At 44.4% G+C, this 25,238-nt stretch overlaps 1 protein-coding gene across 1 annotated transcript in view; it reads right to left on the bottom strand.

Annotated features, from left to right (window-relative positions):
- LOC311100531 (zinc transporter ZIP11-like) overlaps positions 1-25,238 on the bottom strand; it is a gene marked incomplete at its 5' end in the record, with an annotated part of 179,726 nt that overhangs the window by 129,198 nt on the left and 25,290 nt on the right. The window contains one exon of the mRNA XM_084141445.1: positions 7,594-7,752. Within this exon, the coding sequence (XP_083997571.1) occupies positions 7,594-7,752 (159 nt within the window). The remainder of the gene's footprint in view (positions 1-7,593; positions 7,753-25,238) is intronic.

The raw sequence follows: 25,238 nt of genomic DNA, 5'->3' as shown, positions 1-25,238 counted from the left end.
GTGCGTGGTGGTGGAATAGGGGGAAGAGGCCGAGGAGCACGAAGACACCATGCTGTCCCGGATGAAATTCGGGCCACAATTATAGACCATGTCATCAACCATGGCCTCACAATGGCGGAGGCAGGTCGCCGAGTGCAGCCTAATGTGCCTCGCTCAACAGTCTCCTCCATCATCCAAACCTTTCGCAGGGAAAACAGGTATGTAGTCAGTCAATGATGGAATTATATGTTGTATAGGACAGGACACTGTGCATAGAGCAAGAAATATATTTATTTACATATTTACCTATTCATTTAGTGTGTGTGTGTGATAGGCCTACAGTAATATCTTACCTCAATGGGATGTTATGATACTAAAAATGACAAGAAAAACATTGGAGAAAATAAACTATGGAATAGTTTATTTTCTACAGTATTGATGATACAGTTTACAGTAGTATTCCAGTCACTGTGCAGTGATGCATTAGAATTGTGGTAAAGTTACTGTAAGTAAAACAACAATACAATTACATAGGTAACTCATTCTGTAAGGAATACATAAGGTATACATTACGAATGGAGTGTTGTCCTTTGACTTCTATATCTAGGATTGGACGACAACCTTGCACAGGTGGCAGAGGAAAACTTCTCAATGAACAACAAGAACAAGAGATCTGTAACATGGTGATGGCAAATAATGCCATCACATTGAGACAGATCCGCGCTGCAATCCTACAAGACAATGCCATATTCCAAAATGTCAACTCTATAAGCATCTCCACAATAGACCGGATATTGAAGAAGCATCAGATGACAATGAAGCAAATTTACAGGGTACCATTTGAGAGGAACTCTGATAGAGTGAAAGAGCTGCGGTACCAGTATGTACATGTAAGTCAGTTACTGGTTGTCCATCATTATAACATTTTTACAATTAAGCAGTGGTTCCCAAACTTTTTTGGCTTCAGTACCCACTTTACCTGATTTGTGTATCCAGGTAATCCAGGTATGGAAGTATTTGATTTATCTGACTTCAACATTTCGCCTAAAAACTGCAGCTTACTGTATGATGCAATTATCATTATAATCCTTATTTTGAAGAATATAACATACAATAAGAAAAGGGGTCAAAGAGCTGCAATTAGTGCCTCCCATGTAAATCTATCTAATACTGTGGGTTTTACTGTAACATTTCAGTAAGTCTAGTCATTGATGATTTCCCCCCTCCCCTTTCTGTCAAATACCCCCTGTAGTACCTCTGCATAGGGGTACATGTACCCCAGGTTTGGAACCACTGGAGTAGTGGCCAGTAGTATATTGAACTTGTGGAGAACATAGAACATTCCTATGTAATTGTCTGTAACTGTAGTGTATGACTCTTCTGTATGACTGATTTGATGTTTTCTTTTTTTACGCTATTGTAGAGAATAATGGCATTGGAAGGAAACGAGACCCATCACATCCTCGTGTTTGTGGATGAAGCTGGCTTCAACCTGGCCAAGGGCCGAAGACGTGGCCGTAATATTATTGGCCACCGGGCCATGGTGGATGTCCCAGGCCAGCGAGGGGGCAATATAACTATGTGTGCTGCCATATCGGAGAATGGTGTGGCCACTCACATCCCCAGTCTTGGCCCATACAATACACAGAAGCTCCTCATCTTCTTGGACCGCCTTCATGTTGATTTGATCCCTGAAAATGAGAGCGGTCTCGTAGGGCCTCACCTACCACAATATGTCATTGTATGGGACAATGTGAATTTCCACCGTGGCCCGCTCATCAGGGCCTGGTTCACTACTCATCCAAGGATGGTCATGGTGTTCCTAACACCTTACTCTCCTTTCCTCAATCCTATTGAGGAGTATTTCTCCGCTTGGAGGTGGAGAGTGTATGAGCATCGGGCTCAAGATCAGAGGTCCCTGCTCCATGCAATGGACGCTGCGTGTGAGGATATTACAGGAGATCAGTGTAGGGGATGGTTGCGACATGCACGCCGTTTCTTCCCTCGTTGCATCGCAAGGGAGAATATACGCTGTGATGTGGACGAGAATCTGTGGCCAGACAGACAGCAGCGTGAGGACAGCGACCAGTGAAGAACTGTTAGTTGTGAAACTCCAGCTTTATTTACAGCACTGTAGGCTGCATATAATTTTCATTGTTTTTTGTTTGTGTGTTTATATTACAGTATATTATGCTGTATACATTTTATTTTTACTCTGATGTATGGAAGTTACTTTATGTGTGTGAATGATAATGGTTACAATTTCCTTGGCAGTATGAGTGCAATGTGTGATGTCAAACCTTGGAGGCTACTCTTACCCTAAAATCCTATTTATTTTTTTCAGTTTTATACACAATTGTATTCTGTTAGCTAGACAAAAAACAGTACAGTAACCATTGTCAATGAAGGACTGGGCTAAGACTGAAAGGTGGACATGAGGGATATTTCAATGGTCCTCTGCCATAGTGACAAAACATCTAAACATTTTGACTTGCAGTGCTTACACAATGCCAAAGGGACGAAGCATTTTGGGGGCACTGACTGTTTAAATGAGAAGGAAATTTAGTTTTGACACATGCGTGAACTGTTTTGGGAGAGGTATGAGCTTTTGCAGGTGAACCATGGTGTTGTGCCGAACCATCCACGTTATTTTGGCTAAAGCACCAAGAGTGTTGAGAACGTCCGGTCTGTTTCAAGAAATGAGCCAAAGCAATTGAGAAGGATCTTTGCCATTTTCGTGGCACTGACTCCTTATATGGGAAAGGAATTTAGTTTTGAAGCATGAGTGAACAGTTTTAGGAGAGATATGAGCTTTTGCAAGTGAGCTATAGTGTTGTGCTGAACTGTAAGACTGTTTTGCCAAATGATCTTAGAGTTTTGAGAATGTAATTTCTGTTTCAAGAAATGAGCCAAACCAATGGAGAAAAACTGTAATATGGGCTATTTTCAGCCCTTTCCTGGATAGTTTATGGAAAAGAGCAAACAAAGCAAGAGAAAAAAGTATACATTCAGCAGTTCATTAATCAGTTGGTGTGTGTAAGTGTGTGTGTGCTGCGGGGTTGAACCTACGAACCCATAGGCTTGGCTTTCTCATCCCTTCCAGGCTTTTGGGAGGGAGGGTGGACAATGAGCCTGTTATAGCAGATGTAAGCAATGTCCCCACCCGCTCTGGCAGCTTTCATGGCTGGGATAAGTTCTTTCCTCTTCTGGCGCACAGCTTCAGGATAGTCCTCATTGAGAAAGATATACGTTCCTCTCAAGATCTTTGCTCTTTCCAGAACAGCTACCTTGTCCTTGAACCTCAGGAACTTGACCAATTTTGACCTGGGCCTGTCACATGGGCCAGTGGTGGGTTTTCAAGTCCTGTGGGTGCACTCCACCTCAATCTACCTGTTGTCCATCTTCAGTTTATCTGAGATCATTTGCCTCACTTCGTCCTCAGACTCTGTCCAGGTCTCATGTGGAGATTCTGCAATTCCGTCCACAGCCATGTTGTTCTGCCTTGATTGTCCCTCGAGATAATCTGATTTCTCTGTCATTTTTATCATGGATTCACATACAGAACTGATGTCCTCTCTCAATGACTTATAGATTGCTGTCATCTTGCCATTCTCCTGTTTAAACTCATCGACCTGACCCTGGAAAAACTGCTAACTGTTCTTCAGGTCCTGAACCTCTCTGTTATTAGTTAATGATGTGGATTTTTACATACATATTATCTATGTTGCTAAACAAGAATTGAATTGGTTCCTCTCACTATGTTTGTGTGTGTGTAAAATGGGCATCTGACCTGTGTTCGGGTCAGATTCTACAGCTGTCTTATCTTATCAGGGACTGAAACCAGACTGTGACCCTGTGGCTCTCCTTAGGCAAATCCAGGGTGAACTTGTGTTGAACAGAGTTCAGGCTAAACCCTTTGTTTCTCCTTGGGCGGCTTCTTGATTAATTACAGCATGACGGGAGGAGAGAGAGGGGTTGGGCTTGGGTATGTTTGAGAGATTGATTGTGGACCTGCCATGTCCAACAATCAATCTCCAGGTCAAGCCAGGGTGAGCCGGGGGTTGAGTTCAAACTTAACATGATTATGTTTGCATGACAGGGCCTGATTGATTGCACTACCATTGTTTCCAAACTGAATACATAGAGGAGAAGTCAGATTTCGCCACTATCATAAACTAAGGAAGTGGGCGGAGCGGTCAAGAGGTGGAAACTGGAGACAGTGGTGGGGGAACCCAAGAGGGAGGGGTTAAGCTAAAATGTATGTAAAATGACTATATAAACTGAGAGCTGAGAGGTGTAAGGGAGATGCTTTGCAAACCACCTCGGCTTTGTCTATTGTAATAAAGTATTTCTTACTTCTACAAAAACTCTGGAAATAATTTGGTTCTTTGATCAATATAAGGACAAATTTGCCACAACATTAACTCCACCAGTATTTGGACAAAACACTTGAAGCTATTTTCTTGTTGTTGTAACAACTGCTGGTAGATCTCTTTTTGTTCGTTTAAAAGATCCTTCACCTGTGATAGAGACTCCCACCGGCTTTGGTCTTTGTCATGGTAGCAACGTAGGTTACGCTGTTACTCCTCGCAGTTCCAGACAGGGCACGTCGCAGGGAAGATTGAAAACAACAACAAACAGCAGGGATCTAGACAGCCACAAGCCCAGGACAATCCGCGGTCCCAGCCACAATGGCTAACTGCGTCGCGGGCTGCGTTCAAGCCCTCAAGAAAACCCTGCTAGCTTGAAAGGCAGCTAGCTAGCAACCAGGCTAGCTGCTACACCAAACCGCTCCCCAGACCTGGCCTTAGTCGGCAGGATCACTGGACATATAGTAGCAGTCCCAGCAACTGATTCCAACAGCGTCGTGGGATCCAAACTCAAAAGATAGCTAGCTACTAAGAAACTTTTAAACACACTTTCAAAACAACAAACCGAGCTCTTCCTCGTTCCGTGTTCAACAGGAAGTGGCGTGTCCGAGCATCCTAGCTGACCTAAGTTGTAAATATAGAAAATGGAGTTGCCTGGTAATGTGAGCTAGCAACTTTTGACAGAATGGTTTCGTCTGGACAAACAAAAAATGGTTGCTTAGCAACTGGATACCAACATTTGCATAATCGTTGTGATTGGAGGATAGCTGTGAAGGATCAAATCCTCTGTTCTCCATAGTGTTGCCAACTTAGCAACTATGTTGCTAGATTGAGAGTTTTCAGACCCCTCCAGCAACCTTTATTGGTAAAAAGAGTATAGCTACCTTTTAAGGCTGCCCCAGCGCCTTTTGGTTGATTTAGCGACTTTCCTGTTTATGTGTGTGCCCGCTCGGCTGACCTCAGCTGTGCTGCTCGCAGCTCCGCCTCCACCGGCTGCTGCGTGTGTGCACCGTTCACTTGCGCCCCGTCCCCCACCTCTCTCCGCTCCCTCCCCCGCCTCTCAGTCCTCTCCCCTAAGTTAATTTATTAAATCGGTTCCTTTTTGTTCTCCTTCAAACATTCTGTTTAGTTTTGCTTTGGAGAATGTATCATTGCATGAGAGACTGAGGGACAGCATAAGCGTTACATAAACAAATATATATTGTTTTAATGCGAATGTGCAAATTAACGTCATGACGTCATCTAGCGACTTCTAGCGACAAATGGGAGCAACCAACAGCTACTTTCCTTGAAAAATACTTGGCAACACTGGTTCTCCTCGAGCTTATTAACAATAGAATGTTCATATTTGAAGATGGCAGAAAGACCAGTCTCTTTGGCACATGACATGGAGTGGGTTGCTAAAGAGATTGGTACCCAGGCTACCGGTAAGTTGGTTTAGATGTAAATTCTCCTTTGAAATAATGACCAGAGAAAGTGTTGCAAGGGAAAGGAGAGGGATTCCATAGTCTGTAGGTGTAGTGATGGGCATTAATCAAAAGCTGTGGTATAAATATTCTGAAAGTGAACACTGACACTGATCAACAGGCAACTATAGTAAATCTGGGCCACAATGACTTGGCCTAAAAATTCTGACCATTCATTTTAAAGAGACAGGCACCCGAGAGATGGCAAACATGGAAAATGTAATCTGTGTGAGGTGGTCGAACATGTTGGCATTGTTACACTCGGCCCTTGGCTGTGTGCCACAGGCAGGCTATGGATGGGAGCTAATGTTATCTCCCATGATGCAACACTCCCATTGTGTGGGTCAACATCCTTTTACCCAACTCGTACCTTGTGCACAGCTGTGGTTGCCATGGATACCACCAGACGTGTTATTGCACAGATGTGTATATCATACAAAATGCTAATATCATACAGTCAACCCAGCTGCCTGGATAGGTTAATCAAATCAAGAAGGATGTTATTTTAAAAAGAAGAGGAGAGCAGAGGTGAGCTGATCAAGGCAGAGGAGAGCAGATGTGCAAGACAGGTAGTGGAGAAAAGATACAAGAAAAAGATATGGGCCTATAGTGTTTGATCAGGTCCAGTTAAGTCAGTATCATCTCGCTGACAAAGCCCTTGCTCCCACATACGGAGATACAGTTCATGGTCCTATGACACTTAATCCTGCAACAGCTGGCTCCACAGTCACCCAACCACCTGTCGATTGCTTTCCCTTATCCTAGAAACACTGCTGGCGCACAAAAGACCGGGACTGGGGAAACAGTAGCATTGATAGGGAAGAGAAAGAGAGAGAGATAGATGCAGAGACTTCCAGGAACAGGGCATCCTCATCACCAGGTTGAGGGGGGTCAGAATGGGGGTCGACGGACTTGGGTGCTGCTGCCGCTAGGCTGGCACTGCCTCCTCCACCGTTCTGCTCCCCTCTCTCTCTCTATCATTCAGGGCCCAGTGTTTGCCCAGGAGCCAGTAAAAGTGACACCAGCAGCTGTCCAAACAGCCCGGTCCGACCCCCCAGAGGGGCAACCCAGCCCACAGCCAAGACCCCTGAGTCTCCCCCCGATTCCACGCTGCTCCGTCCTCCCACTGTCATCACTGGGGAAACCAGGGGAGAGGAGCAGGAGAGGAAGAAGATGGTGGGGACAACCGTAATGATTTGTGTTTACGCCTATAATCAGTGCTCTCTCTCTCTCTCTCTCTCTCTCTCTCTCTCTCTCTCTCTCTCTCTCTCTCTCTCTCTCTCTCTATCTCCTCTCTCTCTCTCTCTCTCTCTCTCTCTCTCTCTCTCTCTCTCTCTCTCTCTCTCTCTCTCTCTCTCTCTCTCTCTCTCTCTCTCTCTCTCTCTCTCTCTCTCTCTCTCTCTCTCTCTCTCTCTCTCTCTCTCTCTCTCTCTCTCTCTCTCTCTCTCTCTCTCTCTCTCTCTCTCTCTCTCTCCTCTCTCTCTCTCCTCTCTCTCTCTCTCTCTCTCTCTCTCTCTCTCTCTCTCACCTAATTTCCAACAGGTATACCTACATTTTATTTGCTAAGCGCTTTAAATTGCATTTGTTGTAAGAAATGTGCTATATAAATAAAGCTTCATTCATTGATATTACCTGTGGTGTATGTGCAAACAATGTATTGAGGCCAACCTTTTGGGCTATTGTGTTTGACATGACATGACATGACATGACAGAGTGGTATGTACCATATGTGTGAAGGAGATTCATCTCCGGGAGGCTGCAGCTGCAGCAGGACTCACCAGAGCAGGCATCATGAGGTCAGCCAGGTAGACGAAGGCCGCGCCCAGGGCGAAGCCCACCGCCACAGGGACGAACGCAAACGAGCCGTACTTCCCCGAATCCTCTGCCATGTCTATGGCCGGCGCCAGCAACGACCAATAGGACGCCGCCAACATCACCTGAGGGTGAAGCAAAAAGGAAGTAACAGTTAGTTTGCATTATTATCTGCTGTGCCCAGTCGGCTTCTGCTCAGAGTGGGGAAGTTCAGTTGGCCTCAAAATAAAAAAGCCAATAGAGAAAGTCCTCGGGGGATCTCACTCTTTTGGAACAGGTCTGTTGTGCAATGATAAAGGTGACCCCCATTCCGTCAGCAACATTTGGCATGAATTTAATGCAGTAACACAAATAACGAAAAGGGACAGAGGCCAAAAAAACAACCACTGCCTCAAATTCAAATAGGCCTGAAGAAATCTTGCTAAAGAGATCCAGCTCTCCAAGTCGTATCTGCAACTGTGAGTCAGTGGAAGGTTTCCTTCGAGTGATACATTTTGAGTGGACAGTAACTGGAGGGTTAGCACAATTCTCCAAGACCTTGTAGCTATAGATGTCTCTGTGTCACGATCGTCTACCAATGAGGAGGACCAAGGTGCAGCGTTGCAGGCAAACATACTCTTTATTGAGCGAAACGCGATCAAAACAACAAAGACGGTAACGTGACAGTACACGGTCAAACACAACCAACTTGAAACAAGAACCCACAAAAACCAAAGGAAAAACCGACAGTTTAAATATGGCTCCCAATCAGAGACAACCAGCAAACAGCTGACACTCGTTGCCTCTGATTGGGAGTCACTCAGGCCAACATAGAAATAGAGAACATAGATCTACACACCCTGGCTCAACATAACAGTGTCCCCAGAGCCAGGGCGTGACAGTACCCCCCCCTAAAGGCGCGGACTCTGACCGCGCCAACTAAATACCACAGGGGAGGGACCGGGTGGGCACTCCGCCTTGGCGGCGGATCCGGCTCTGGGCCTGATCCCCACTCCCTCTCCAACCCCCCAAAGTACCCCTGGTCCGGTCTGGCCCCGCTGGCCGGAGCCGGACTGACGACACGCACCCCTGGCTTGGTGCGTGGAGCAGGAATGGACCGGACCGGGCTGACGATGCGCACCCCTGGCTTGGTGCGTGGAGTAGCAACTGGCCGGACCGGGCTGACGATACGCACCCCTGGCTTGGTGCGTGGAGCAGGAATGGACCGGACCGGGCTGACGATGCGCACCCCTGGCTTGGTGCGTGGAGGAGGAACGGGCCGAACAGGGCTGACGAAACGCACCACAGACTTGGTGCGGGGAGCAGGAATGGGCCGAGCCGGGCTGACGAAACGCACCAGAGACTTGGTGCGGGGAGCAGGAATGGGCCGAGCTGGGCTGACGAGACGCACCACAGTCTGTGGTGCGGGGAGCAGGAATGGGCCGGACTGGGCTGACGAAGCGTACCACAGGCTCGATGCGGAGAGCAGGAACAGGCCGGACCGGGCTGGCGACGCGCACCACAGGCTCGATGCGGAGAGCAGGAACAGGCCGGACCGGGCTGCCGACGCGCACCACAGGCTCGATGCGGAGAGCAGGAACAGGCCGGACCGGGCTGGCGACGCGCACCACAGGCTCGATGCGAGGAACAGGAACAGACCGGACCACACTGGGGACACACACCCCTGGCCCTACGCGGGGATCAGGAACGGGCCGGACCGGACTGGTAACACACCCCAGTACCTCTCGCCGTGCCTCCACACTTTCCTTCCCCTTAGTGACCAGTGGCCCCCTTAACCTGGCGGCCTCCTCTGCCAACCCGCTGGACCGCTCAATCGCGGCCTCCTGCTGCCCCGACGTCCACGTCGTGAGCCCCCCCCTAAAAATTTTCTGGCCGGCTCTCCTCTTGGACCAGGCCTCCATGTCTCTAGCCAGACACTCACTCCACTGCTTCAAAGTCCAACCTTTCTGCTCCTCACTTGGCTTGGCCCAGTCGAGACTCCTACTCCACTGCTCCATAGACCAACCTCTCTGCTCTTCACGCTGCTTGGTCCTGTCTTGGTGGGTTCTTCTGTCACGATCGTCTACCAATGAGGAGGACCAAGGCGCAGCGTTGCAGGCAAACATACTCTTTATTGAGCGAAACGCGATCAAAACAACAAAGACGGTAACGTGACAGTACACGGTCAAACACAACCAACTTGAAACAAGAACCCACAAAAACCAAAGGAAAAACCGACAGTTTAAATATGGCTCCCAATCAGAGACAACCAGCAAACAGCTGACACTCGTTGCCTCTGATTGGGAGTCACTCAGGCCAACATAGAAATAGAGAACATAGATCTACACACCCTGGCTCAACATAACAGTGTCCCCAGAGCCAGGGCGTGACACTCTGTTTACCCATGGAAGATTTGATTTTACATGTACACTAACACACAAACACGTCCTCTGGAAAACGTCACACACACACATCCCTATGGGCCCTGGCACTTTCAACAGTACACATGGGGAGGATGATTGAATAATGTATACACACATCTGCGGTATCGGCCCTCGTTCCTCCTGAGCCGGCAGGGAGTGTGAGTCAGGGCTCTACAGTGCTACGATTTTGGTCGCATACGCGCCTAAAAATGTTACTGTGCTACCTGGAATTTTTATTTGGGAGCATCAGTGCCCCCTAGGAAAAAACAAGGATTGACTGACCTTCATGTCTTAAAGTAATGATGGACTGTCGTTTCTCTTTGCTAATTTGAGCTGTTCTTGGCATAATATGGTATTTTACCAAATAGGGCTATCTTCTGTATACCACCCCTACCTTTTCACAACACAACTGATTGGCTAAAACGCATTAAGAAGGAAAGAAATTCCACAAATTAACTTTTAACAAGGCACACCTGTTAATTGAAATGCATTCCAGGTGACTACCTCATGAAGCTGGTTGAGAGAATGCCAAGCGTGTGCAAAGCTGTCAAGGCAAAGGGTGGCTACTTTGAAGAATCTGAAATATAAAATATATTTTGATTTGTTTAACACTTTTTTGGTTACTACATGATTCCATATGTGTTATTTCATAGTTCTGATGTCTTCACTATTATTCTACAATGTAGAAAATAGTAAAAATAAAGAAAAACCCTTGAATGAGTAGGTGTGTCCAAACATTTGACTGGTACTGTATATCTGGGGAAGGGAATAAAACCATTTCTAGAGTGTTGACATTTTCCAAGAGCACAGTGGTCGCCATCATTGGGAAATTGAAAAAAATGGAACTACCCAGACTGTGCCTAGAGCTGGCCGTCCGACCAAAGTGAGCAACCGGGCAAGAAGGACCTTTGTCAGGGAGGTGACCAAGAACCCAATGACCACTCCGACAGAACTACAGAGTTTATTGGCTGATATGGGAGAACCTGCCAGAAGGACAACAGTCTCTATAGCACTTCACCAATCTGGGCTTTATGACAGAGCAGCCAGATGGAAGCCAATCCAGAGAAAAAGGCACGACAGCACACCTGGATATTCTGGGGTCTGATAAGACACAAATTGAACTCTTTGTCCTGAATGCAAAGCGCTATTTCTGGAGAAAACCAGGCACAGCTCATCACCCGTCTAACACCATCCCTACTGTGAAGCATTGTGGTGGCAGCATCATGCTATGGGGATGCTTTTCAGCGGCAGGGACTGGGAGACTGGTAAGGATAGAGGGAACAATGAATGGAGCCAAATCCTTGATGAGAACCTGCTTCAGAATGCAAACGACCTTAGACTGAGGCGAAGATTTACATTCCAACAGGACAATGACCACAAGCATCCAGCCAAATCAACTCTGGAATGGCTTCAGAACAAGAATGTGAAAGTCCTTGAGTGGCTCAGCCAAAGCCCAGACTTGTATCCCATTGAAAATCAGTGGAAAGACTTCAAGATGGCTGTTCACCGCCACTCCCCATCTATTTTAACAGAGCTTGAGAAAATTGGCAAGGAAGAATGGGTGAAAATCCCCAAATCCAGGTGTGCAAAGCTGATACAGACATACCCAAGACAACTCAAAGCAGTACTCACCGCCAAAGGTGCTTCGACAAAGTATTGACACAGGACTGTGAATACTTATATAAACCAGTGTTGAGTGTTTGTGTGGACACCGCAAAAATAATCAAAACCATTTGTATTCATCATGGTTTCATTAGCAGATAACGAAAAGGGTTCCAAAAAGCAATTATTGGATTTGATTAGGAGTAAACTATACAGTTCATTACAGAGGGGAAAAGACCCGTAAGTAAGCATTTCACTGTTAGTCTACACCTGTTGTCTAGAAAGAATGTGACAAATAGATTTGATTTGAAAGAATCTCAAACAGCCAGCAATGGCATCTGGTCACTAACAGGAAGAAAATCACTTGATGAAAGGAAACAAAGGCAATCTACTGACACATACTTTCAACAATTGGCTGAAAATAATAAATAAAATAACCAATTGAGCGCCAAATAAATAAGATGATATTGGTTAGATGGTCACAGAGAAGACACTAGTCAAATCAATTAACCCACAGTAGAATATATTGACAACATAAGGCTTACTTCTGCTTCAACTGAACTCAGCTGTCAATGAACTACTAGCTCCATCCAGAGAGCAACAATCCTAGGCTTTCAAAATTTCGGTAACTTTCCCAAAATGCCTAGGTTTTCTAGAAATCCTGGTTGGAGGATTGGTGGATGTACTGTTTATTTATGCCAGATTCCAGGAATCTTCCAACAGGGATTTCTGGAAAACCTGAGAATTTCGGGAACCAACCAATCCCAAACTGAATCATAACCAAAGCTGCTGGATTGGTTGGTCACACCTTTTTTGAATGACAGTCTTACAGTCTTCAATTCTGTATCTAAACAGCATGATCTTGGGGTAGTAACGTTTTGACTTGGGATTATGGCTCATTGTTTAGCTAGCTAGCTAGCTAGCTACATGTCTAAACAAAAGACTCCACTATGCAAGTAACCATAGTTATTTTCCTGTAATAAGGAAGACAAATGAGCTAAAGTGAAGACGATGTCAGCTCTATGACAAGGCAATTATTTGAACTGGCTATCCAGCTAACTTAACATTAGCTATCTAGCTAACAAGCTAGAAACAAACCAAAACGTTGTTAAGTTGCTTTTAGTTGCCTGGTTTGCTAGATTGATATATACTAAATTCATTTTTAAACGGGTGGGTTTCCTGGTGTTAAAATACAGTTATGCCATTTTGGACCTCCAGCCTGTAGTTTTTGTTTTTATACTTTTTCATAACAACAACGACAAGTTTGATGTCGGACGACAAAAGAATGTTCATGATGTCACTGTGACAACTGTCGATAGACGTAGTATAAACCAGCCTTTAGTCTTGAAATATTTGGTTGTTTAGTACATGGCCTCACATGTGAATCCTTAAAGAGATCGGTGGGGCTAAGGCTTAAGAGGGTGTGAACAATGCTCAATGGGTGTAGACACAGAAGAGCTGTCCAGTAGGTTTACCAAAACATTCAAGGGCCATTTTCTCAAAAGGGAGGTTACACGTTTATCAACTTTCAAAGCAGAATTTCTCATTGTAAAGCCCAAGTTATACTGAACAAAAATATAAACGCAACAAGTAAAGTGTTGGTCCCATGTTTCATGAGCTGAAATAAAATATCCCAAAAATATTCCATACACACAAAAAGCTTATTTCTCTCAAATTGTCCACAAATAATTGGCAGCAATTATAATTGGATGACTATGAAGATGACAAACTCTGCCAATAGCTCAGAGCCCTAGCCTGTTCAAGTCTAATAATTCATCTTATTAAAGGGTGTAAAATGTGTTAATAGATTGGGCTGTATGTTTTAAAGGAGGTTATTAGCCTACCTCTAAATACGAAAGAGAACTGTAACTCACTAAAATCTCTGAAATTGTTGCATGTTGTGTTTATATTTTTGTTCAGTATATTTTATGTCAGAGCACTTCCAATCTCAGGATATTGCACAATTAGGCCTAGCAGTGAGGGTTGATCTGGCTTCAGCGTGTTAAGAAATCAAATTTCTTCATAAGCAGACACATTTTATGGATACCTAGGCATCCAACTTCAACACTAAAAATAACAACAAGCTGTGCATAATCCGGAGTTCATTCAAACAGGCTACACAATCTTGATAGCATTTATGGACTGTTGTTTACTGAGGCGCGAGGCAGAAGAAGCAATGACCTGTATCATATTCTCTCAATTGATCAAAGAATCCATGTAGGCTAGATGCATTTTTCAGTAAGAGAAAACTGAAAATACTGTTAAAGTTGCAAGGACAACCATAGTGCTCTAATATTCATGGGGGGGGGGGGGTGGACAATTCAAATATTCCGGGTAGCCATTTGATTAGCTGTTCAGGAGTCTTATGGCTTGGGGGTAGAAGCTGTTAAGCTGTACCGCTTGCCATGTGGTAGCAGAGAGAACAGTCTATGACTAGGGTGGCTGGAGTCTCATACAACTTAGTGAAAGGTTCTCTGCTGCAGAAGTCTGAGCATGTCCAAGCCTACAGCTAGGCTAATACGTCTGCCAGCATCGCTTGGAGTATCCAGGACCATACTGGAAGTGGATGGAAAATGTGAAAGATGCAATAATGGAACCCTGCTATTCATTTACTATGTTTTTACCTTTTTTGGTTTGTTAACACACTAGAATGTCAAAGGCACATTCACAATAGACCTAAATCAAGCCAGGGTTGTGTGTCATACACTGTAGGAATGGAACTTCTCACAGACCATAAATTGAGCTTTAAATCACCTTGAATGCTTTTCATCCCTACAGAACACCCTGTTTGTTTAACTCTACAAGCAACACAAAGCTGAGGACGACACTTTATGAAACACAGTATGAGTCATTGTCTGAACCCACTGGTGAAACGATGGATAAATGTCCAAGGACAGTACAACATTCAGGATAACAATGTATCCTAGCCTATGTGACGTGAGAAAACATCAGGTCTGAGTTCTGGGACACAAAGACAGTAGAGAAAAACATAGGGTAAGTGTACCTATTAAGCCACCAAAAGTTTATACAGCCCTATTTTTTGTAAGCGGAGATAAAATGAAAAAATCTATCATGTGAAGTTTTATTACTTTACTTAAAATATTTTATAAGACATTTTAAAAAAAAGATAAAATATGTGAAATGCCCGGACTGGGCTTAATGGGTACCGAATGTATGTGACTATATTTATCTCCCCTAAATGTATTAAAATAAACTAATTTTTACTATTCATCATGAAAGTAGTACTCATAACAGGTGGGTGTCCAATTGTATCCACAGAGATCAATGTGGACTTAGGCTTTTTGTTCTTGCCAACCAGTACATACCTGATTCAACTTATCAACTAATTATAGACTTCAATCAAGACATTATTAGTTTAATCAGGTGTTATTGCTTGGTTAGAACAAACACCTGCACCCACACTGGCCCTCTGTGGATAAAAAGCCATGCATAAAGACCATAACACACGCAACTTACAACATTTGCTGTACTGTTATTGTTGTTAATTAGTTCAACTTGTCTTCCTAAGCATTTTTCCTATTTTGTTGCCTTACAACCTGGAATTAAAATTGATTTTTTTGGAGGTTTGTATCATTTGATTTACACAACATGCCTACCACTTTGAAGATGACAAAATATTTTTGGGGGTGAAACAAACAAGAAATAAGACAAAATAACAGAAAACTTGAGCGTGCATAACTATTCACCCCCCCAAAGTCAATACTTTGTAGAGCCACCTTTTGCAGCAATTCCAGCTGCATGTCTCTTGGGGTATGTCTCTATAAGTTTGGCACATCTAGCCACTGGTATTTTTGCCCAATCTTCAAGGCAAAACTGCTCCAGCTCCTTTAAATTGGATGGGTTCCGCTGGTGTACAGCAATCTTTAAGTCATACCACAGATTCTCAATTGGATTGAGGTCTGGGCTTTGACTAGGCCATTCCAAGACATTTAAATGTTTCCCCTTAAACCACTTGAGTGTTGCTTTAGCAGTATGCTTAGGGTCATTGTCCTGCTGGAAGGTGTGTTGCGGGGTCTGTTCACCTCTGCCCCGGTACTGGCTCACCCCGATCCATCACAGTGGAGGTGGATGCGTCCGAGGTAGGGATAGGCGCAGTCTTATCCCAACGCTCTGGCACACCACCAAAGCTACGCCCCTGTGCCTTCTTTTCGAAGAAACTCAGCTCGGCGGAGCAGAACTACGGCGTTGGTGATCGGGAGCTGCTGGTTGTTGTCCGAGCTTTGACGGTGTGGAGGCATTGGCTCGAAGGGGCAAAACACCCTTTCCTCGTCTGGACAGACCACCGTAACCTGGAGTACATTTGGGCAGCGAGGAGGCTGAATCCTCGCCAGGCCAGGTGGGCCCTCTTCTTCACCCAGTTTGATTTCACACTCTCATACATTCCGGGTACGAAGAACGTGAAGGCAGACGCACTGTCTTGGCTGTATGACACAGAGGAGAGGCCCAGAGACAACACCCCCATACTCCCAGCCTCATGCATTGTTGCGCCGGTAGTATGGGCGATGGACGCGGATATAGCGCAGGCATTACGAACAGATCCATCTCCACCGCAGTGTCCAGCTGGGCTGCAGTACGTGCCTGCGCTTATTCGTGATCGTCTGATCTACTGGGCACACACGTCACCCTCCTCTGGTCATCCAGGTATCGGTCGTACAATGCGCTGCCTGACCGAGAAGTACTGGTGGCCTACCTTGGCTAAGGACGTGAGGGTGTATGTTTCCTCATGCTCAGTGTGCGCCCAGAGTAAGACGCCAAGGCACCTCCCAGCGGGTAAGCTACAACCTTAACCAGTTCCACAACGACCATGGTCTCACCTTAGTATTGATTTTCTTACTGATCTTCATCTCTCCCAAGGTAACACCACTATCCTGGTCATTGTGGATCGCTTTTAGAAGTCCTGCCGCCTCCTTCCTCTGCCCGGCACTACGGGGTACCAGAGGATATAGTGTCCGGCCGAGGTCCCCAGTTCACGTCTAGAGTCTGGAAGGCGTTCGTGGAACGTCTGGGAATATGCTCAGAACTCTCTCCGCCACTCCTCCACTAACCTAACACCCTTCCAATGTGTTTTGGGTTACCAACCGGTCCTGGCACCGTGGCACCAGAGCCAGACTGAGGCTCCTGCGGTGGATGACTGGTTTCGGCGCGCGGAGGAGACTTGGGACGCTGCCCATGTTTGCCTCCAGCACGCCGTGCGTCGTCAGAAGGTGAACGCTGACCGCCACCGCAGGGAGGCCCCGGTTTTCGTACCGGGGGATCGGGTCTGGCACTCGACACGGAATCTACCCCTCCGCCTGCCCTGCCGGAAGCTGAGCCCGCGGTTTGTGGGGCCATTTAAAGTCCTGAGGAGGATAAACGAGGTTACATACAGGTTGTTACTCCCCCCTGATTACCGTATTAACCCCTTGTTTCATGTGTCTCTCCTCAGGCCGGTGGTAGCTGGTCCGCTCCAGGAGTCTGAGGTGCGGGAGGTTCCTCCACCTCCTCTGGACATCGAGGGGACCCCGGCGTACTCGGTCTGTTCCATACTGGATTCGAGGCGTCGGGTGGGTGGCCTTCAGTATCTCGTGGAGTGGGAGGGGTACGGTCCGGAGGAACGGTGCTGGGTGCCAAGGAGGGACATCCTCGATCCCTCCCTGTTGAGGGATTTCCACCGACGCCATCAGACTCGCTCTGCTCCGCGCCTCCTGGCCGTCCCCGGGGTCGGCGCACTGCTGGAGCCGCGCGTCAAGGTGGGGGGGGGGGGGGTACTGTCACAACTTCCACCGAGGCTGCCTCCCCTCCTCGTTCGGGCAGGTTTTGGCATTCGTCGTCACCGGCTTACTAGCTACTGATGATCCCATTTTCATCACTCCACTTGTCATGTCTTGTCTTGTCAATCACACACACCTGGTGCTCATTCCCCTAATTAGTATGTGTATAAGTGTTCCCTCTGTTCCCCTTGTCTTTGTGCGTGATTGTTTGTTGTGAGAGCAAGTAGCTTGGTTCAGCTACTCTTCCAGTTGTATTTGCCAAGGTGGAATATTTTCCCTTGTTATAGTTTCGTTTTCACGCTGGGTGTGTTTTATATATGTAAACGGAATAAACTCTGGACTTCGTTGTTTTTTTGCAGGTTTTCCTAGTTACAAAGCATGTAGAGGTCTGTAATTGTTATCATAGGTACACTTCAACTGTGAGAGACGGAATCTAAAATGAAATCTATTCTCTTGTTGTAGTTCACCAAGTTATGTTGCTACTGTGTGACTGACATGCAGGCATGACTAATACAATAAAAAAAACATATTTGCAATTGCCAGAAAAAATACAAAAATAATGTGCATACAGTGAGGGAAAAAAGTATTTGATCCCCTGCTGATTTTGTACGTTTGCCCACTGACAAAGAAATGATCAGTCTATACTTTTAATGGTAGGTTTATTTGAACAGTGAGAGACAGAATAACAACAAAAAAATCCAGAAAAACATATGTCAAAAATGTTATAAATTGATTTGTGTTTTAATGAGGGAAATAAGTATTTGACCCCCTCTCAAACAGAAAGATTTCTGGCTCCCAGGTGTCTTTTATACAGGTAACGAGCTGAGATTAGGAGCACACTATTAAAGGGAGTGCTCTTAATATCAGCTTGTTACCTGTATAAAATACACCTGTCCACAGAAGCAATCAATCAATCAGATTCCAAACTCTCCACCATGGCCAAGTCCAAAGAGCTCTCCAAGGATGTCAGGGACAAGATTGTAGACCTACACAAGGCTGGAGTGGGCTACAAGACCATCGCCAAGCAGCTTGGTGAGAAGGTGACAACAGTTGGTGCGATTATTCACAAATGGAAGAAACACAAAATAACTGTTAATCTCCCTCGGCCTGGGGCTCCATGCAAGATCTCACCTCGTGGAGTTGCAATGATCATGAGAACGGTGAGGAATCAGCCCAGAACTACACGGGAGGATCTTGTCAATGATCTCAAGGCAGCTGGGACCATAGTCACCAAGAAAACAATTGGTAACACACTACGCCGTGAAGGACTGAAATCCTGCAGCGCCCGTAAGGTCCCCCTGCTCAAAAAACCACATATACAGGCCAGTCTGAAGTTTGCCAATGAACATCTGAATGATTCAGAGGAGAACTGGGTGAAAGTGTTGTGGTCAGATGAGACCAAAATGGAGCTCTTTGGCATCAACTCAACTCGCCGTGTTTGGAGGAGGAGGAATGCTGCCTATGACCCCAAGAACACCATCCCCACCGTCAAACATGGAGGTGGAAACATTATGCTTTGGGGGGGGGGGTTTCTGCTAAGGGGACAGGACAATTTCACAGCATCAAAGGGACGATGGACGGAGCCATGTACCGTCAAATCTTGGGTGAGAACCTCCTTCCCTCAGCCAGGGCATTGAAAATGGGTCGTGGATGGATATTCCAGCATGACAATGACCCAAAACACACGGCCAAGGCAACAAAGGAGTGGCTCAAGAAGAAGCACATTAAGGTCCTGGAGTGGCCTAGCCAGTCTCCAGACCTTAATCCCATAGAAAATCTGTGGAGGGAGCTGAAGGTTTGAGTTGCCAAACGTCAGCCTCGAAATCTTAATGACTTGGAGAAGATCTGCAAAGAGGAGTGGAACAAAATCCCTCCTGAGATGTGTGCAAACCTGGTGGCCAACTACAAGAAACGTCTGACCTCTGTGACTGCCAACAAGGGTTTTGCCACCAAGTACTAAGTCATGTTTTGCAGAGGGGTCAAATACTTATTTCCCTCATTAAAATGCAAATTAATTAATAACATTTTTGACATGCGTTTTTCTGGATTTTTTTGTTGTTATTCTGTCTCTCACTATTCAAATAAACCTACCATTGAAATTATAGACTGATCATGGCTTTGTCAGGTGGAAAACGTACAAAATCAGCAGGGGGTCAAATACTTTTTTCCCTCGATGTATATCAGCACATTCATCTCTTAATTTTACATAAAGTATGATCACTTATCTGAGAAGGTACATAAAATATCTGAAAAATGTGTTTTTCTGAGTTTTTTTGTAGCTTTGAAGTTGTCCACTACTGGGAACTTACAAATAACTGTATATAACTTAATAATAAAACATCTGATTGGATTAGAATAAAAATGTATGGATATAACAACGAAATGAATTGGTTGAAATATTAAATAGCAGAACATTTTTTATTTCAATCCAAATATGGAAGTGGGCTGAATGGGTACGTGGGCTTAATAGGTACGCTTACCCTAATTTCAGAGAGTCTGTCTGGGCTAGGCCTAAATTCTCTGCATTAAGTTGACAAATACCACAGAAGTCAGAAGACCTGTTTTTACCCTACGAACGGGTTAGCTGACAACGTCACAAAAACAATGCGCGTTGGCCGAAGGCTGAGTTTTGTTGTGATTCTTGATGGACAAAAAGCTACCATGTGGGGAATCGTAGGCGGCTCTTTTCAGCTAGTTCTTCTGTATATTGTTCTTGATACCTAATCAAATCAAATGTATTTGTCACTTTTTCATAAACAGGTGTAGACTAACTGTGAAATGTTTAATTACGGGTCCTTTTCCAACAATGCAGAGTTAACCTTTTCACATGTGGGTTCCAAATATCTCTAACGGTCGCCCCAGCGTGAGTTGTTTTATGCACGTTATGTCAGAATGCACTCTGTTCCAAAATGTGACTGTTACACAACAGGACAGTTAACACTCGCTGCCTGCTAATTATCTATAGGCTGTGTTTCAATTTGTCAATTTCAAATTATTTTCTAACACATTTTATTTTCTAACAATAATTTGAATTGAGGTGTTTGTCTGCCTCCTCATTAATTCAGATAGAAGTAGCCCGTTTCACTGTTGCGGACAATTTATGTTTGAGGCTTTACTGAGCCGGACAACCTTCTTCTCTCTTCCACCAGAGGAGAGCCCAAGCACCTCCCCAGTGTTTCCGCAGATCAAGTATGCAGACATTTGCGCAGTCTTGCATGAGCTGGCACATTTTCTGGCTGGCGCTCGCATTGCCTTTGTTGTTTTCCTTACAAATAATAACTTTGGACATGTGTGTGTTCCTTTCAAAGAAAGTGCCTTAGTTTCTGTATATCATGTTGTTTCTACTGTAGCATAGAGTATGTATGTATGGAGCATAATGTATTTACATTTTATTCACATGTTTTCAAGTACTGGTGACAAATAATTCATTCCGATTATTGCATAGATTGTAATGGATACCTATGATGTGTGTAAAATACTTTTTTGAAGGTTGTATTGCTTATGATGAGCTAATGCTAAGCTATTGGCCAGCTATGTGTGGCGCCATGTTTGTTGACATTATACAATGCATTCTGGGTGTCACGTAAACATCTGTCTGACCAAAGATGTTATAATGAGGTGTAGGAAGGGTTCACTAATTTTTCAAGTAAACTTCTGGAAGTGAATGATCGTAGACGACACACCTCCTTCAACATGCATACTGCAAACAGACCAAACTCATCTTGTCTTCTTATCTGTGGTTGGCGCGAAAAAACAAACATGGTGGCGCACACAAACTACGTATTGTCGAATTACTTTTGGTTTTTAGAAAGTATTTTACTAAATTATTTCAATCAATAGTGAGCTCACCCGTGATGTGATGAATTGTAAATAGTAATTGCTATTAGCTAATTCATATTGTGGTTTCTGTCAGATGAGAGTTAGCTAAATATGACCGTTTGTGTATGTCAATCTTTCCTCAGTTAGCGCTAGGAGTAATGTAGCCTACATTTCCCTGTTTGGATGATTTTGTTTTTACTGCTGTGAATGTCTGAATATTGGATCCAAAAATAAACTGGTGATATTCACGACATAACTTTGTAAGGACTGTGTTTGTGCAAAATGTTTCTGTGAAAAAACAGTGTGGCCAGCTCAAACGCTGACTGTTGCATCAGTCGAAACTGGCCGTTCTAAATAAGCATTCTAATCACACCGGTTTGAGTGTACGCTGCAGGGATCACTGTTTAATGATCGCACCCGTTTGTTGGTACGTGTAAAAAGGTTTATAATAAAATTATAATAACAATAGAAATAGTGATACGAGGAATAAATACACAGTGAATAACAACAATGAGTAAAAACAACATGGCTATATAAAGGGAGTTCTAGTATTGAGTCGATGTGCAGGGGTACGAGTTAATTGATGTAGCTATGTAAGGTGAATGCACCAATTTGTAAGTCGCTCTGGATAAGAGCGTCTGCTAAATGACGTAAATGTAATGTAAATGTAAATGTACATGTAGCTATGTACACATAGGTAGAGGTAAAGTGACTAGGCACTTGTTTTAAAGTGTTTTGACTGATTTCAAGTCTATGCTAATATGGCAAAGAATGTGCTAGCTACCTAACCAACAACTGTAGAAATGTATGAGAGACAACAAGTGCTCATTGGGCAAATGTATTTATTATTATTATTATTTTATGTATGTTCTCAGTAAACGACTCCCGAATGGCGCAGCGGTCTAAGGCACTGTATCGGAGTGTTGCGGCGTCACTACAGCCTGGGGTTTGATCCCAGGCTGTGTCACAACCAGCCGTGATCAGGAGTCCCATAGGGCGGCACACAATTGGCCCAGCGTCGTCCAGGTTAGGGGAGGGTTTGGCCGGGGGAGCTTTACTGGGCTCATCGTGCTATAGTGACTCCTTGTGGCAGGCCGGGTGCCTGCAAGCTGAAATCGGTCGTCAGTTGAACAGTGTTTCCTCCGACACATTGGTGCAGCTGGCTTCCGGGTTAAGCAAGCGGGTGTTAAGAAGCAGCGCGGCTTGGCAGGTCATGTTTCAGAGGACACATGACTCGACCTTTGCCTCTCCCGATGCGTTGGGGAGTTGCAGCGATGAGACAAGATCGTAATTGGATCGCAATTGGATATCACGGAATTGGGGAGAAAAGTTTTCAAAAAACATTGGAGATTAAATACTGTTTACATGTTGTCAACAATGTAAGCCAACCCCATCTTTTTTGCCCCATAATTGCGCATGTGTCATGTTGTTGCTAAACAACCAATCCGTGTATTTGAATAAACACAACACAAATTGAAAATCAGCTTGCTAGATTGATTAGCACCTCTATGTTGTGTTCATTTTCGCCTAGAGCAACTCTAGATGAACGTAATTAAATAGTTTTTAGCACAAAGTTCCATCATTCTGATAGTTGTTTGACGACTGTGGCAGGCTATGCAAACTAAGCACAGAGACAAATAACTAATGGAAGTTGGAACCCATTAGACACGACACTTGATTAACCTTGCTGTTGTTTCATTTCATATAAAAAATAATAATTTCAAGGTTTGGAGAAGATGAACATATCCTGTTCTCATCAGAATATAATAACCACATTTCCCAATACAATGTCTGTTCCCTGACTGAGTGCATTATTTATATATATTTATATATATATATATATATATATATATATATATATATATATATATATATATATATATATATATATATATATATATATATATATATACACACACACACACATATACACACACATACTCACAAATATATATATATATACACACACATACACACAACCGGTCAAAAGTTTTAGAACACCTACTTTTGACTGGTACTGTAAGTATTCAGACCCTTTACTCAGTACATTGTTGAAGCACCTTTGGCAGCGATTACAGCCTTGAGCCTTCTTGGGTATGATGCTACAAGCTTGGCATACCTGTATTTGGGGAGTTTCTCCCATTCTTCTCTGCAGATCCTCTCAAGCTCTGTCAGGTTGGATTGGGAGCGTCACTGCACAGCTTTTTTCAGGTCTGTCAATAGCTGTTCGATCGGGTTCAAGTCTGGGCTCTGGCTGGGCCACTCAAGGACATTCAGAGACTTGTCCCGAAGCCACTCCTGCATTGTCTTGGATGTGTGCTTAGGGTTGTTGTCCTGTTGGAAGGTGAACCTTCGCCCCAGTCTGAGGTCCTGAGCACTCTGGAGCAGGTTTTCATCAAGGATCTCTCTTTGCTCCGTTCATTTTTCCCTCAATCCTGACAAGTCGCCCAGTCCCTGCCGCTGAAAAACATCCCCACAGCATGATGCTGCCACCACCATGCTTCACCGTAGGGATTGTGCCAGGTTTCCTCCAGACGAGACGCTTGGCATTCAGGCCAAAGAGTTTAATCTTGGTTTCATCAGACCAGAGAATCTTGTTTTTCATGGTCTGAGTCCTTTAGGTGCCTTTTGGCAAACTCCAAGCGGGCTGTCATGTGCCTTTTACTGAGGAGTGACTTCTGGCCACTCTACCATAAAGACCTGATTGGTGGAGTGATGCAGAGACGGTTGTCCTTCTGGAAGGTTCAACCATCTCCACAGACGAACTCTGGAGCTCTATCAGAGGGACCATCGGGTTCTTGGTCACCTCCCTGACCAAAGCCCTTCTCCTCCGATTGCTCAGTTTGGCCGGGCGGCCAGCTATAAGATGAGTGTTGGTGGTTCCAAAAACGTCTTCCATTTAAGAATGATGGAGGCCACTGTGTTTTTGGGGACCTTCAATGCTGCCCCAAAGTTTTTTTTTTTTTTTGGTACCCTTTCCCAGATCTGTGCAATGACACAATCCTGTCTCGGAGCTCTACTGACAATTCCTTTGACCTCATGGCTTGGTTTTTGCTCTGATATGCACTGTCAACTGTGGGAACTTATATAGACAGGTGTGTGCCTTTTTAAATCATGTCCAATCAATTTTATTTACCACAGGTGGACTCCAATCAAGTTGTAGAAACATTTCAAGGATGATCAATGGAAACACGACGCACCTGAGCTAAATTTCGAGTCTCATAGCAAAGGGTCTGAATACTTACGTAAATAAGGTATTTATGTTTTTTTATTTGTAATACATTTGCATCTATTGACTAAAAAACTGTTTTTGCTTTGTCATAATGGGGTATTGTGCGTAGATTGATGAGGGGAAAAAATATTTCAATCCATTTTAGAATAAGGCTGTAACGTAACAAAATGTGGAAAAAGTCAAGGGTTCGCATTGTAAGAATCTCTTTCATACAAGAATCCAATTATGTAAAGCCACTACAAATAACTGTAAAGAAATTCCTTCGTTTCAAATTCCAATTTGCACCCGATGAAGGATTGTATTATCAGCTATTGTATCCAGTCAGATTTTCAGTTATTCAATTTCAACATTGTGTGAAGAAAGAAATTATTATCAACCTCAGTTCTTCCTTCACTCTGGTTCACTCTTTTCTATCTCAATTTGTTATTGTTATTACAATACGTTTCTTCTACACAGGAATGCTCCCTACCTGGGTCTGATGCAGAAGCCTCAGAAGCACTATTTCTCCTGAGAAGGGCATTCCATGCATGACACCTGAATCAATAAGCAACTTGGCAAGCTCGTTACCTGTAGCTAATTACAACATTCATCTCTCACAGTGCCAACACCCTCTCTCTCTCATGCTCTTGCTAAGTACACAGAGGACCACCGCACTGAGGCTTTGGCAGCAGTGACGGGCGGAAAAAAGTATCGATATAGTTACATATCGCAATATTATTTTGGATGATATTATATCAATACTTTGACTCCAAGTATCAATTTGAAAAAAAGTATATATACTGAAC

The sequence above is a fragment of the Coregonus lavaretus genome (assembly GCF_964263955.1).
Source record: "Coregonus lavaretus genome assembly, chromosome: 25".
NCBI classification, from domain to species: Eukaryota; Metazoa; Chordata; class Actinopteri; order Salmoniformes; family Salmonidae; genus Coregonus; species Coregonus lavaretus.
Note: the sequence above shows the minus strand (reverse complement) of the source record. Positions and strands in the feature narration are given on the sequence as shown.